Here is a 16,308-nt window from a genome sequence, read left to right on the forward strand (position 1 = left end):
TCCCAAATTTGTTAAATAGGATTCAAATCTGGACTTTGACTTAGCCAACTGTGACTAAAGAGCTTACACATACTGGTGAATTAACCATTAGAGAAACATAAAAATTATTTTGGTAATCAGTAGTACTGTTAGTTTAGGGCAGCCGTGGCACAAACCTTACATTTGATGGTGGTGTAATAAATATGTTGAGCTATATATATATATATATATATATATATATATATATATATATATATATATATATATATATATATATATATATATATATATATATAGTATTAGTAATATATTACTCAAATTTACATCTTATTGTTTACATATAATAAACACAATTTTGTTGTTTATACTTGCAGGGGGTTGGGGAAGTCGGAAGCTCACCCTAGTGGCACCGGCAGACTGTGGGTACACAGGCAGGCTTATTAAAACGACAAAAATAGGGGAGAATTCTATTCTGTACATTGCTCCACTTCAAGATGAATTGGACACTGCTCCCTTGCCACCTTCATCAGATGCATTTCGCAATATGCCTAAGGCATTATGCAAAAAGTGCAACATATCGTTCCCCCTTCAGCTCCTTACAAATCACATCAAGACTTGTTCTGATGTTGTTTTGGTCGAAGATGAAAACGAAAGTCAGGATGAGGCTGGATGTGGGCAGGATGTGGAAAGTGTGAAAAAGAACAATGAACAGGTAATTTCTCTCTTTACAATGCATGTCTTGCTAAATATATTTGGACCCAATGCGATCAAAAAAGATCAATTGTAAACTGAAGTGGAAAAAAGTGCATTTTGGTTTTTTATAGTTATGAATTTTTTTTGTGCTTGGTCATCTATATTGTAGGGTTGCTGTCCTATTTGTCAAGAGGAAATGCCTCTTGACATCTTGGAATTGCATGCCAGTGAATGTGGTGAAAGGTGTGCAAGTTGGAAAATATTAGTTTTGTGATAAACATAATATGATTTATAAAAGTACACTTTACCTCTCACTAGAAACAGGATTTTAATTGTTTTTTCCCCTTTCCTATATTGTAGACCAGTGGATGATGAAATAAACACAGCGGAGTTGTCATGTATGGATAACGAAGTGAATGACACTGCTGAGTTTTCATACATGGATAATGGTAATTAAACTGTTTCTCCTTTGGCTTTTTTTGCAGTGCTAAACAGAATAACATGAATGTTTGCTTAAATCATTCTATTGCTGACATTCTAAAGAAGTCTTTATTTTTTAGTCCATCTTGAATTTGTGGCAAACAAGTAAAGATGAAAAAATATTACACTTATGTTGATGTGCAACAGAGCTCTTTTGATTTGCCATGATTTATTATTATTATTATTATTATTATTTTATTATATATATTTCTTTACCAGATTGGAAGACCCATCCGGATCCAAAAATGGCTGCAACCTTGTACAAAAAGGAAATTCTCCAACTGCACGAGACAGGGAAACCTCTTTTTATGTGTATGGACTTGAGATCATGTACTGAAGAACAGGAGAGGCAACTGATCAACTTCTACAAGCAAAGAAATGTAGAGTGGGCATGTCCTGTAAAATGTCAACTTCAAGGTACAGCTGTAGAAGATGAAACTATTTATGCAATAAATTATGCATCTCATATAGTGTATTCATTGTTGTCAGCTTTAATTACTGTATGTTCCTTTTTTTAGGAGATGCTGCAGTTGGCGATGGAGTCACCAGGCACTTTTTTTCAACAGTTCTTGAAAAACTGAAGTATGGTTTCAGTTTGAACTTGGGTATGCAGTTTATTAGTTGCACTGCAAAATGTACATTTTTAATAATTGTTTTGATGGGATTTACTTAATGCTGATATGTAATTAAATCAACAGGAAACACAGGGGTTACTTGCCTCTTTGAGGGAGAGCCAGATCACTTGGTTCCCTCATCATCACAATTCCTTATTGAAAGCGATCTCTTCCTAGTAGCAGGGAGAATGCTTGGCCATTCCTTTCTACACGGTGGCCCGTGTCTTGCAGGGCTCAGCAGAGCCTTTGTTCATGTTCTGCTGCAAGGTTCTCAAGATACAACCACTTTGCAATTGGAGGACTGCCCAGATGTTGACATACGAGAGACCATCAACTTGGTAAGTGTGTGTATTATATATATATATATATATATATATATATATATATATATATATATATATATATATACACACACACACACACACACACACACACACACACACACACACACACACACACACACACACACACACGTGTGTGTATATATAAAATATGCTTAATTTTATTTTTTTAGCTCAGTGGGCAGTCTCCATTGAATGAGGACCAGTATAGTAAAGTCTTGGAACTTTGTTTGTCCTGGGATCTTCCTGGTCCAACAGAAGAAAATACAAGGTGGCTTTATGAACGTCTGCTGTCACATGCGGTAATTACAATTTGTAGTTATTGTTTTTGAGAATGGAAAGTGCCCTTATTTCTATACATTTCAATTATATTATGAAACTAATTACCTGAATACTTATTATTAATGCATTTTTTATCATGTGTTCTAATGGCATTGTAATGGTTAGAAAAGTATAAGAATTTAGATTGCATTCATGATCTTTCACACAGAGCTACTAACGCATGTTATGTGATATCCTGATTCTTTTTAATTTATGGCTGTTTCATTTTACTGTAAACTTCTTTGAGGCGGTAGATCATAACTTTGCCCTTCTGTGATTTTATTAGATTTTCAGTCGCCAGTTGTTATTTTATGTTCTTTGTATAAGGATGTAAAATTATAAGAATTTATTATAAGAATAACAGCAGGACAGCAAGAACATGCTCTGGTGTGGATTATTATTATTTTATTTATTTTTTTAATGAAAGACCTTTAGGTACTTGGTCTGTCAGCATGCTGACATTATAGTTTGAAATTTGGATATAATAAATTTTTTCAATTTCTTTGTACTTTGTAGGTTCTTGGGAGAAGAACATGCCAAGTCAAACAAATCAGGCGAGGACTGAAAGACACTTTTGTTTGGCCTCTTCTAACTGAGAGGAAGGATGTGGTATTCTTCCCCAAAGAATCAGAGGACTCATGCACTCCTGAGGTAAGGCTTCCTTCTTGTTAAGAGGACTACAAATGGACTTTTCACTTAAACAATGTCAGTAGCTATTTTCTTGGGAAACATATAATTCTGTTACTTGTTTAGATGCTGCTTTCCCATATCTCCTGACCTAAAGAGAGTGATGACGAAGATGACGACGAATACTCAGTTGATACCAAGGAACGGATCACAGGGTATTTAAAGCAGTTCATTGAGACAGGTATGTGCCTCCGAGTTTGAAGAGTACAGCAGTATCTTACAGTTTGCAGTTGAATTCTATGTGTACTTTAAGAACATATTATTGGAGATTCATGTTTCATTTTCTAATGTGAATTTTTGTGATTTCCAGTCTTTTCATGGTTGAAGTGTTCAAGGTAGTTTGATATAATGCACTGCAAATATATATATATATATATATATATATATATATATATATATATATATATATTTATTTCAAATAACTATGAGATAACATGCTTGTTAATATTTTTAAAAACTTATTAAAGATGACATAATGATTAACAGATCATTAGTTAACATTGTAGTATATAGTGAAAATTCTGTCTCATTACTCGAATAATAATTACTCATCCTCATGTCTTTCCAAACCTGTAAAACTGTCGTTCCTCTTCGGAACACAAATGAAGATCTTTTTGATGAAATCTAAGCAATTTCTTTCTCAACTGATAGGCAACTACCACTTTTGATGCTTCAAAAAGTTCATAAAGAAATCGTAAAACTAATCCATATGAATTGAGCGGTTTAGTCCAAATTTTCTGAAGAGACACAATCGCTTTATATGATGAACAGATTTCAATTATGGTGAACTATCCCTTTAACAAGCACATTATCTCATATTTCTAGCTATGTGAATATTAACTAATTATCTGATCATTATATAATGTTTGTTAATGATTTATTAAAGTTATTATAAAGTGTTACCCCATTTTTTGCGTCCTGTTTAAAACTTAAATCTTAGGACCCCCTGAAATTATATTATATGGATCTAAACACCAATATACTTTACAGAAAGTCATAACAGTTTGAGATTCTAAAAGACTGAGTAAACAATAAGATAATTGTATTTATAGGGTGAACTGTTATTATAATTTCTGTGTTTTTTGCAGCATCCAGCAAGGACTTAAAAAACCTTCTGAAGTTCTGGGTCGGATGGGAGCAGATGGAGGGAAATATGGCTGTGGAAATTGTAAAAAGTGATCTCCCAAAATCCTCTACTTGCTTCTGTGTTCTCCGGCTCCCAGGGCACTACAGCGATTTTCAGTCCTTCACAAATGATTTGATGATGTGCATTGGCACTTGCAAGTATGGTTTTGGCCATGTGTAATTTTTAGACATTTACAGTATATGTTACATTTGCTACACACTGATATACACTTTTATTAGATACTGTTATTACACTTAGGTCCAATACTTTAAAATCCAGCATACAAGTTGTGCTTTAGTGTACATGATGCATGTTGTTCATGCCGTTATATTTTTGATACTATGCTATAAGACATAGTACATTCCATGTTTAAGTAACGGGTTAATGTTATGTACAAGCAGTCACTTACATTGTAAGCTTATACTGTTCCACAATGGATTTTTCATGCATGGGCTCATGCAGTGGTTTTAGTAATGTTGAATGTCTATTGTTCCAAAGCTCGTCAGAATCTGCAGAATATTGTGAAGTACTTTATTCTTTTGAAGTATTTGTAATTAGAAATGTATGCATAATGTATATTATGTACATATATGTACATGTTCAGTGGGATCAGAAATATTAAATGTAAGCAGTAGTTAATTCTTGAATAAAGTTTTTCCCCCATAATCCACTGTACTAATCACTAACTAAAGGAAGTGTCAAATCATAGGAAAAGTACAAATTACACAGACAGCAATTCTTGTTTTTATTCAGATATTTTAAGTAGGTATTGTTGATTAAAATTATTAATTATAATTGATAGTGACAGAAGTCTGCAGAACAGAACAGAAGATGACATCACAATTATTCCATAAGAACTGATTGGCAAAAATGGAGTGCAGCTAGATAGATGTCCCAGCCAAAAGTCTGTGAAGGTCCTTTGGGGTCTACAGTTTCTTTGAGTGCTTCCACTTGCTCATCAGTCAGGGGGCATTCGGTTTGAGGCACAACAATACTGGAATGTGTATCAACACTCAGTCCACTACTCTCCCAGTCTATTTGTGGTATGCTTAATCCCTAAAAACAGCAATATAGAGCATTTACTGTCATAAATAAGATCCAACTTACAGTTCTGGGTTCTCATTAATAACCGCTGTGTATGGACAAAACAGGCCCTGAAACGGCTCGTAAGCCACTATCGACGCACAAGTTGTGATTTATAAAAACAAACTTGACGGGAGAATGTGCAACTAAGTAACTCTGATCCTGCGTACGAACATATTGGAGACGGAGCAGTTTGGCGACACCGACGTGACCATGTTTCGGATGAAGGAAAAACACTTTAAATTTTCATTATGAATTCTAATCATAAATTCAATGCATGTTCACAATAACAGTTAAAAATAAATAGACTGATTTAAACTCTGTTTTACATCTGATATACACATTTAGATTAAATGTGCCACTCATTAATGGAGTTATAATTTTAATTAATATAATTTTTTGTAGTGGATGCAATGCTTTTGAACACTTTCCTTTGGCATGCTGAGTTTAAATGTTTTAACTATTTTAACTGAGAAAATATTTTTGTGCAAATAATGATAAATAATGCACAATAAGGCCTATCTGTTTCCGTTTAAAATATAAAGCAATTAAAAATACTATTTGGACAGTGGAGAAGATTGAGAAAAAACTTTGATTTATTTATTCAAAAACAAGGCATCCGTATCTCATATTTTCCTAATGTCCTGTACTGTTAAACTTGGGATCATGTGGATAAATATGCATATGCAAATGATATGCAGATGAGAATATGCATAGTAAAACGAGGCATTGAAAGTTACATTTATAGTTATTTCAGGGAGGAGACGCATGTACACATTCTTCCACTGACTGGGTTTATAAAGGGAATTTTGCGCAGATTCTCGCTTACGGGCACACATACACTTTTAGTAAGGTCCTTTGCACAGCTTTATAAATGAGGCCCCTGAACAGAGAATAAACTGCTTCAACATTAAAATGTTTATTCAATGTCTGGCATTGAATACAGTGTGATCATTCAAAGTTATTGGATTTCACTGTCAAAATCCATATCCACATCAAACATACCTCTATGTCAGGCTCAGGTACAGGATTGCGGATACTTCCCATCACCCACAACTGGTTAGGAGTCAAATTACCCTCTGTGCGTATTGGGTGATTGTCCCAGGTGTTTCGGAAAAGGTTGAGATCATCTTGAAGCCGTGGAAGAAATACATAGTGGCAACAGAACAGATGAGTAAGGTCAGAAATATCAAGGTGGCCACCTTCTTCCAAAGCATGTAGAACATCGTAGTAGACATTTGTCACTGATGTCCAGACGTCTCTCCACAACCTCTCAATACTGAAAAGAAATATATCAATTAAATCTAAGAATTTCAGACAGGTATTATGCACAAGTTGATAATTAATTAAAAAAATAAATATATTTTCAACAAAACCTCAATTCAAAGTACATTATTTGAAAATGACAACTCACCGCTGATTGTGCACGCTCTTTCCTGAAATAAAGCTGCCCCTTTCTGTCCCACGAACTGTGAACATCAGACGAGCCACGTCCACATTTTCGACGCCCTGATCTCCTCGTACCCTAAGAACATGGGTGTTTTAGCACAGCGACCGAAACACATTTCTCAAAAAATTTTACTTAATGTAAAATTCATAGACAGTAAATATACAGAGTTAAAAAAAAAAAAATCATCAGATGTAAACTTGGTCTAAAATTCATTCATTCATACTTAGGGGAGCTTCTGTGGTCACTGGCCAGGTAAATACACAGACTGCAATGCATTATAATATATTTTGATTAGTGTGTGCCTTAAGTAAGCCGGGGGAATTCTGGGGTATGACATAAGAGAGGGCAACACCAGTATTGTAGCAGCATTACTTCTTACTTGTAGTGGACGCATGGAAATTTAAGGAAACAAACGCTCTCACAAATATAGTTATACCCTTTGGGATGGAAAAAAAAATGCTGTTTACATTAAATTATGTTAGGCTATATTATACGTTACAATAAGCACAAACGTTTCTAATCGTGTCTTAATGTAGAAAGGCTGATAAAAAGTGTTGATGTAAATCATTTCATTCACTGAACTTGAAAAAAAAAACACTGAACTGAACTGAATAAACATGACAAGATTTGCCATCCAATTCTTACTGACTTGTCTCCTACCTGAGAGGGAAGCCAAATGTCTCCACTGCTTCTTGGAAAAAATCCAAGGTAGTAGCAGCAAGGTTATTAGATGAAGCACCGAGGTACATTATCTATCAAAAAAAATAAAATAATAATAATAATGGTATGACGGATGATATGTCAATATAGATAAAAAAAAATAAAAAAAAGTAGTTAGGAGTGGCCTCTACCTTGCGTGAAAAGCCATCCACCCCTCCAAAGATGACTATATTGTATCTGAAAGAAGAATATTCATGCAAATGTTTTAAAAAGCCCACATATATCTATCATACGGTCTGCAACATGCAATAACGGAGTAAACAAGTCTGCCAAACTTACCGAATCAATTTATGGTTGGTGTCAATGTGCATTATTGACCTAGGACCTGAAACTGAATATGTCCTTCGTACTACGCAGCCCAATTGTGCCATTCGGGACATGACTCCCACTGTATCAACCCGGTGCATTGCTGCCCTGACCCGGTCGAACTGCACTTGGTGTCCTCGCGCTTTTAAAGCTGCTCTCATCATTCTGTATCCACACTGAGGCATGTGTTGCTTTACATCTGTCACACACTCATCTAACTCTTCATCCGAGAGACTGCTATATCTTGCCCGAATGGAGAGGTTACATTCAGCCATTCGTCTAAATATTGTGCTCCTGCTTACTCCAATCATGCGAGCAATGGTTGGAACAGAACAGTTAATGTCCAGGAGATTGGTGATATAATCCGGTGAGATTACAAGACGTGGCCTTCCCATCGATCCTGACTGGTGCAGAATAGTCGGAGTGCGCGTCTCAACGTCTGACAAGTTTAGTCGAATTAGTCTTAGCAGTTCTGTGATGCCCTCGAAAACATCACCTGGGATGGTAACTAAATTGGACACAGCACTTAAAAAGACCAACTCTTGCGAGCAGATAAACTCCAGGTAGTCCATGTCAAGGGGCAGTCGTCCAACAGCATTTTCCAAGCGTGAACGGAGTCTTTCCAAAACATAATCCAAAAGCAATTGCTAAAGGGAAATACATAATATGGCATGTTAAGTACCTCGGTCTTGCTGGCCAGAAGAATGAAACAAAAGTAAAATGACATCCAACAACAAACAAACTCACCGCTCTGTCCATTTCAGCAAATGACGTTTTGTTTGTGAAGGCCTCTCATCTCTAGCTGTTGCTTTGGTGCTTGTCAACACGCGCTTGCACCCCCTGCTGGTGAAGCCGACTAACAGCAGATGGATAATATGCTCGGTAATCTACTGCTTTTCCTGCAGTTCCTGGATGTCAACGTATTATTTTCTGTTGAATTTGAACCACTGAATTTGTGGAAGCGAATTTTCAAAGCGAAATAAAATGGACCGAAAATTGCCTGTTGAATATTATAGGTTGTATTTTTAAACAGTTTGAATATTTTGGAAGTGAAATATGAAAGGTGAATATGGATTATTGAATTTTTAATAATGAAAATGTGTTTGAAATGTTTTTAATTGAAATATTCACAGCTTAAATATTCAACCATGTTGAATTTCAGCCCATAAAAATGCAAGCCTTAAAAATACAATGGAGTAAAATGCAAGCATGGTTAATGCAATGCTTTTTTTTTTCGATTGGTGCAATTCAACATGCTTTTTATTTCAAAAACATTTGACATTATTCTACTTCCATAATCAGGGTACTGGAGAGGAGAATACGGCCAATAGTAGAACCTCGGATTCAGGAAGAACAGTGCGGTTTTCGTCCCGGTCGTGGAACACAGGACCAGCTTTATACCCTCTCCAGGGTGCTGTAGGGTTCATGGGAGTTTGCCCAACCAGTCCACATGTGCTTTGTGGATTTGGAAAAGGCATTCGACCGTGTCCCTCGCGGCATCCTGAGGAGGGAGCCCTGGGAGTATGGGGTCAGGGGCCCTTTGCTCAGGGCTGTCCGGTCACTGTTCGACCGGAGAAGGAGCTTGGTTCGCATTGCCAGCATTAAGTCAGACTGTTTCCCGATGCATGTTGGACTCCGGCAGGACTGCCCCTATGTCACTGGTTCTGTTCATAATTTTTATGGACAAAATTTCTAGGCGTAGCCAGGGGCCAGAGGGTGTCAGGTTTGGGGACCACACGATTTCGTCTCTGCTTTTTGCGGATGATGTTGTCGTGCTGGCCCCATCAGACCAGGACCTTCAGCATGCACTGGGACAGTTTGCAGCCGAGTGTGAAGCGGCTGGGATGAGAATCAGCACCTCCAAATCCAAGGCCATGGTTCTTAGTCAGAAAAGGGTGGCTTGTCCACTTCAGGTTGGTGGAGAGTTCCTGCCTCAAGTGGAGAAGTTCAAGTATCTTGGGGTCTTGTTCACGAGTGAGGGAAGGATGGAACGGGAGATTGACAGACGGAGCGGTGCAGCTTCTGCAGTAATGCAGTCGATGTACCGGTCTGTCATGGTGAAGAAAGAGCTGAGCCGCAAGGCGAAGCTCTCGATTTACCGGTCAATCTACGTTCCTACTCTCACCTATGTTCATGAGCTGTGGGTCATGATCGAAAGGACAAGATCCCGGATACAGGCGGCCTAAATGAGCTTTCTCCGCAGGGTGGCTGGGCGATCCCTTAGAGATAGGGTGAGAAGCTCAGTCACTCGGGAGGAGCTCAGAGGTGGCTCGGGCATCGGTGGCCTCCTGGACGCCTTCCCGGGAAGGTGTTCCGGGCGCGTCCCACCGGGAGGAGGCCCTGGGGAAGACCTACACAGGAAAACTGGCAGAGTAATTTTTCCAGAGTAATTTTTTTTTTTCTCAAAAATAGTTGTTTTTGATCTATTTTGAGTGAACAGAGTAAAATGTGTCCATAGAGTGGGAGCAAAATTGAAGAGTAACTGTGACTCCTCCCCAAAATCTTCTCCGAAAGTTTCGTTTATCCGCCATTACGTTGGTCACGGTGATCGCTGCATGTGGATTTGGAAGAAGAAGTTGTGCTTCTGCTGGATGTAAAAGTAAGTAGAATTTCAAAGTTTTAGAACTCCTTTTCATAATAATCGCCTCTGTTTTGAGCTCAGACGATTTTGCCGCATTTTTTTTTTCATTACAGAGATCGCTTTCTAATGTGAACTTGATGTGAAGTTTAACGTGAACGTTAGTGCTCGACAAGACTTGTTTAGCTAACGTTACTTAACGAGGGAAAATCACTAACGTAATCACTTGTTAGATGATGTTGTGCACAAACATGTTTAGCCTACGTTAGTTTACTGGGAAGGTGAACACATAGCCTACAATGATCACATTTTAAACTGGCCTCAAGATAGAACTAAGTTAGGATAAATCTTGAAAGTTATCTTAAATTATAAATTATCTTATTTTTGTAACCAAAGAAAATAACGTTAGCTAACATATAGATTACATGAACGTTAATTGAGACCAGTGAAGTTAGCTTCATATCAAATGTTTGTCCACTATACGTTATCGTGACGAGCGGCTCGAGTTGTGCACCACATGTACTTGACTCTGTAATGAGTTAAAGGAGAACTCCGGTGAATTTTTAAGTTAATCTTGATCGTTTTACCTTTGTGAGTACTGTCTATAGAAAAAAAAACGAACCGGATCGGTGCTTGCAACGCGGAGCTGTTACAGTTAATGCCCAGAGCTCCCATTCAGCTAAAACGGCAGTTATGGGGGCATTAACCTAAATAGTGTCTTTGTGCCTCTTAACAGACACAAAATGCAATTAAAATGTCTGTCCAACATGAACAGGGCCCTTACATGACAACAAGATGCGTTTAGCAACTTAGCCATTGTTTAAACTCACCTAAATAGTGTTTTAGACGGCTAGCTGTAGTCTCGCGCTGAAGTCCCGTGGGAACTCAGTAGTAGCCGGAACACGACGCTCCTCCCACCTGCACTATGTGCGCGATTTTTTCCCCCAAACCACTTCAGCGGAAATCCCGCCCTGCAGCTGATTTAATTGGTTTAGGTTACAGTGACGATTGACATGACCAATGAAAACCTTAGAATCAGCTGCAGGGCGGGATTTCCGCTGAAGTGGTTTGGGGAAAAAAAAATCACGCGCACTTTTTCCGGCTACAACTGAGTTCCCACGGGACTTCAGCGCGAGACTACAGCTAGCCGTCTAAAACACTATTTAGGTGAGTTTAAACAATGACTAAGTTGCTAAACGCATCTTGTTGTCATGTAAGGGCCCTGTTCATGTTGGACAGACATTTTAATTGCATTTTGTGTCTGTTAAGAGGCACAAAGACACTCTTTAGGTTAATGCCCCCATAACTGCCGTTTTAGCTGAATGGGAGCTCTGGGCATTACTGTAACAGCTCCGCGTTGCAAGCACCGATCCGGTTCGTTTTTTTTTCTATAGACAGTACTCACAAAGGTAAAACGATCAAGATTAACTTAAAAATTCACCGGAGTTCTCCTTTAAGTTAACGTTAGGATCGATGGAGGCCATTTTGATGTGGATGTGGATGAGCATTGAGCACCGTGCCTTAACATAACTATTAAACTGTTATTATTAGCTTTTAAATTCCCTAGTAATGGCTAAAGTCATTTATCTTAGAAAGATGTAGTAACACTTGAGTCATTACTATCCAAAATCTTACAAAAACCTCAACAGCTAACAATGACTTCAGCCAATATTAGAGAGTTATCATGCTTTTTATTACCTTATATTTATAAATAATCTAGGGCTCAACGCTAAGGATTTTTTAGCTGGAAAATCCAGTCGGGCCAGTAATTCAAATTTTTACTCGCCCTGTAAAAAAAAAAGAAAGAAAATGGGCCTATAAAATAAGCCTAGTACTCTAAAGTGTTACCAAATGTTTTTTTCTTCTTTTCCTTTTTTCATCTGACTGTGAATGTTAACGCCTTGTTTAACTTTGTCTCTTTGGTCCCTCCAGAATGCAAACCAACAACGTTGTCAGAGTGAAGTTCAAAGATAGCAAGAAATATATTTGTTCTCCAACACCTTTTACATTTGAGATGTTTTTGGAATGTGGTGAGATATAACAAACTTTAACAATGTCAATATCATTAATACTTTTCCCTCTGAAAAATATTTTTTAATAGTAATATAATAAGTGTATGATTTTATCTTATAAAAATAACTGTTTTAGTTCCTTTGGCATTGCTGGCCTTTGTCAATTTCCCAATGGTTTGTCTTCCTTCAGTTGCCAAGAAATTTTATCTTCCTACAATGGATGTAAAAGTCTTTGACTCAAAGACAGAGGTTGATGAGGAAGCATTTGAATATCTGCTGACACGACCAGACATTGGTGTCCTAGAAATTTTCATCCCAGGCACAGCAAGCGTTGATGGTAAGTTTTGTTTATTCTCAGCAATATTCACCATATTTGCATGGGCTAATATGTCTATTCGTCTAATTCTCAATAGCTGTTATAGCATGCAATCAAAAGTAGTATGAACACGAACAGATCTTCAGACCATTGATATGGTTTATATTGCAGATTCTTTAAGCTTAAGCTCATATTTAGGAGATACTGAGGGCACGTCAGAGTCTGATGACACAGCAATGTTGATTAGCAGTCCTCTGAAATACATCTATATAGAATTACTTAAATAGTAAAGATATTTGGAACTATATACACTTGTCATTTGTTAATAATTTCTCATCTCTGCTCAATATAACATAATTCCCCCCTCCAGATGATTGAAGATATCCTAAAGAGCAGCCCTGGAGGCGAGAAGGTCATAAACGAATACATGCGCACTAAAAGTCTGTCAGATGGCAGAAGACGTGACTTGGTGAAAATATTGGTTGCCCAGTTGACAAATGAACATGGGTAGGTTGTTCATTTATTTGTAAATTGATGTTTATGATGTTATGGGTTGTACGAAACGCCAACGGCAACCACAAACAGGTGCGATATTTTATGCTTATTCACTGCTCTTATTAGCTTGGCTGGAAGGCTTGATAAACTTTTTTTTTTTAACTTTTTTTTATTGAACATAAAACTTGATTATTTTTATACTTTTTTTTAAGTATTCTTTTGTTCCAGATTGGTCTGTCATTAAGTCATAATGTAAATGAGGTCAAGTGTTACATAGTATCTCTTCAAAATATAATTGCTGTTCTTTTTAAATTCAAATATGTTTTGCTCAATCATCCATGTTGGGCAAATTTAAAAGTCACTCTGGGATACTGTACGCATGTTTTCTATGTTTTTTCCTGTCATGTATCTAGTTTTGGTATAAATGTGTTGTGCATGCTTTTGAAAGAAAAGGAACTAAATATTTGGTTTTCATATTGTCTTAAACACTTTCAGGTGGGCCAACTACTGACAGGGATCCCTTCAAAGAAGACAGCTGGTTGAATGATGAACGTCAGTGTCAGGAAACAATTGCCCTGATGAAGCATACAGCTGACGAGGCAGTGGTAAAGGAAAAGATGAGGTTAACACTGGCCTATCGCCAGAAGATGCTGCACGACCCTAAAGAGTCATCTGATATTCTTTCTATTTTCCCGCGATTTTTGGATATACCAGGCTTGGTATGTGAGACTTCAAATCTTTAAACATGAAAACATACACATATGAACTTAAGTGCTATTGTTGTTCTGCAGTAACCCAGACTCATTAGGTAAAAAAAGTGAGTTTCTACTGTGGTTCCTACTTTAATTATCTTTGGCATTTTGTACAGATTGATCAAGATTTTGGACTTCTATTTGGTGATGCGACCTCTGCAAAGTTGTTGTTGAAGTGGTCTACCAACATAAAACCAAAGGTTATTGCACAGAGCCGTGGCCTCACACAGACTAGTGAGCTCCAAGACCTCATCCAAAATGCTGAAGCCACTGAAGTTGAAGAAGGTAACTATATTGTGCTATAAGTTATGCGTTTATGACAAGCATAGCTTTATTCAGATCTATAGAGTTTAAAGTGTGGTCACAACTTTACCCATTAGACATGCTTGATTCATATGCAACACAGACTTGCAATGGGTAAACTGTCAGAATGAAAATCACCTGTTTCTCTAACATTTCTACCCTGATCTTTTCTCAAAGGCCTAGTACAGGTGTTGCAGATTTACAGAATTTGGGTCTCTGAATAACAAAAGTATGGCTGATATGTAGTATAAAGTTTAACTCTATGACCTCATTTCAATATCTGTAGAGGTTTCACCTTAATTCATCCACACATCTGTAGTCATCAAGACTTGGCCATGAATGTGCTGTTAATACTGATTCTGTGTGCAGTATAAACTAAGGTACTAGAGTGGTTAATGTATTTATACCGGCACATCATCCAAGTGAAGTTAAGTCTAAGTTAAACTAGTTCAACTGAGTAGGAGGGTATGTTCAACCCCTTCTACCTAAAAACTTAAAACAAATGTGTTTATTTTGTTTTCCTTGTCTCCAGGTTGGGACAGCGACATGTCTTCCATTCTGATGCTGGTTCACCTTTTGCCACCCTCAAGTCAAGGCCGCAAAAGACCGGGAAAGATCTCAGCGAGAAAAGCATGTGATTGTCTTGTCAAATTCATCAAGGTGAAGCTACTGATGAAGCAAATCAAATGACACTAGTTCATATTGTTGTGTTACTGTGTGACCTTGAACTTGCTTATTTCTCAGACAGGCTCTTATTTGGTCCTCCAAATTGTTGTTCTTGTTCTATTCTTTTCTACTTAGTACATACTTAGCAGGGTTCTAGACTGCAACCAAATTTATATAATGAACGAGTACATCCTGAATCCATTTTTCAAACTGTTTAAGTGTGATAACGGCATTAAAATAGAAATACAACATTAAAAAGTCAACCATTGATGGTTTTGTGTGGATGTACAGTGAGTACAGAATGTTCACCGGAAATGCCTGAGCTGGCTTATCGAAAACCAGGAAGTAACCGTGCATATAGTCCATTAGAAATTAAGGAAATTTAGGAATTAAGTCATATAAAAATGAAAAGATTGAGACAACTATTCATCAGCATGCATTGATTAATCCTATGTTATAGAAAAAAAATGGGTGCGACCAAATCATGTGCTGGTGCGACCAACTGAGAAAGTTATTTCCATTACCAGTGGAAAACTTAGTCTGGAGCCCTGCTTAGTAACAATCTGTTGGAAGTATGTAATAAAGAAACTTTGGTGGAAGACATTACTGTATATTTTATTCATGGTGTATATTGAGTTTAACTTTTAAGTCACATTGGCACTAATGTGTTTTCATTCTTTCACAGACCGGTACCAGTATCCAAGGGCACTTGGATACCATTGGAGAGAGTCTCCAGCCGTATCTACTTGTTGTTGGGCCAAAGAGAAGTAGGGTCCAGTCTTGTTTTATTGTGATTGACCAACATGCTCTACCCTGTAAGGCTTCTAATTCACTGGCCTGTTGCATAACATAACATAACGAAAACATTAGCAAAAAACACCAGTGCCAAACCGCTTACATTTGGAAAACATTTGATCCAAATGACATGAAAATAGGTCCTGGGAAAATGACTCCCTTGAATGAAATGAAAGTTGGTGCTGAGATTGCTGAGAAACTTAATGTACCTATGTGGACGAAGGTTCTAAATGTGAAATGGGTCAAGCGCTGTGGAAATACTTATCGTTTAGGGTTAGCGGTTTGTGTTCAAGTTCAAAATGAAATGCCAGTATTTCATGTAATCCAGAATATTGTTATCAAAGATGAGCAGGTCCTTTAGATCGCAACTGCACTAAAAATGTTTTGTTTAGCTGAACATATCCATGCTTACAAAGTTGCACATACCACAGAAGCACCTTCTGTTTTGGAGATAAGGGATATTTTGCACCAAAAGTTGTTTGATATGGTTTGGATTCTGATTTGTTTATTGTACCATATTGTTTCATGTAATTCTTCATCTCTTCTCTTACATTATTACTATCACAATTTTCTATTATTTTAGTATTATTG

The 16,308-nt window shown here is 37.3% G+C and overlaps 2 protein-coding genes and 1 long non-coding RNA gene across 3 annotated transcripts; 2 read left to right on the plus strand and 1 right to left on the minus strand.

The window, feature by feature from the left end:
• The first annotated feature begins 2,322 nt into the window (after nt 1–2,322).
• Nucleotides 2,323–3,241, plus strand: LOC309481879. The gene is made up of 3 exons (XR_014200133.1): nt 2,323–2,409; nt 2,945–3,079; nt 3,182–3,241. It is a non-coding gene; the product is annotated as an uncharacterized lncRNA (long non-coding RNA).
• A 1,843-nt stretch (nt 3,242–5,084) lies between these two features.
• On the minus strand, nt 5,085–7,300 carry LOC309493500 (uncharacterized protein; the record flags this gene model as incomplete). The annotated part of the gene is made up of 3 exons (XM_082162660.1): nt 6,739–7,300; nt 6,330–6,603; nt 5,085–5,297 (listed from the first exon to the last, which is right to left on the minus strand). Exons 1-3 carry the CDS (start codon nt 6,801–6,803, stop codon nt 5,085–5,087), a joined length of 552 nt encoding a protein of 183 aa, XP_082018786.1. The 5' UTR covers nt 6,804–7,300.
• A 6,303-nt stretch (nt 7,301–13,603) lies between these two features.
• On the plus strand, nt 13,604–16,292 carry LOC309511133 (uncharacterized protein). Its single transcript, XM_082186203.1, has 4 exons — nt 13,604–13,920; nt 14,070–14,238; nt 14,789–14,916; nt 15,608–16,292. The coding sequence occupies exons 1-4, from the start codon at nt 13,780–13,782 to the stop codon at nt 15,773–15,775; spliced, it is 606 nt and encodes a 201-aa protein (XP_082042329.1). The 5' UTR covers nt 13,604–13,779; the 3' UTR covers nt 15,776–16,292.
• The last annotated feature ends 16 nt before the right edge of the window (nt 16,293–16,308 follow it).

Source organism: Leuciscus leuciscus (genome assembly GCF_965113295.1).
Source record: "Leuciscus leuciscus genome assembly, chromosome: 1".
NCBI classification, from domain to species: domain Eukaryota; kingdom Metazoa; phylum Chordata; class Actinopteri; order Cypriniformes; family Leuciscidae; genus Leuciscus; species Leuciscus leuciscus.

What these genes read in the sequence shown, in the direction of transcription:
- LOC309511133 (XM_082186203.1), top strand. Translation starts at nt 13,780, where the DNA reads ATGAAGCATACAGCTGACGAGGCAGTGGTAAAGGAAAAGATGAGGTTA. An exon ending in AGCCACTGAAGTTGAAGAAG is followed by an intron (nt 14,239 to 14,788) that starts GTAACTATATTG and finishes CCTTGTCTCCAG; the next exon opens with GTTGGGACAGCGACATGTCT. An exon ending in GTCTTGTCAAATTCATCAAG is followed by an intron (nt 14,917 to 15,607) that starts GTGAAGCTACTG and finishes ATTCTTTCACAG; the next exon opens with ACCGGTACCAGTATCCAAGG.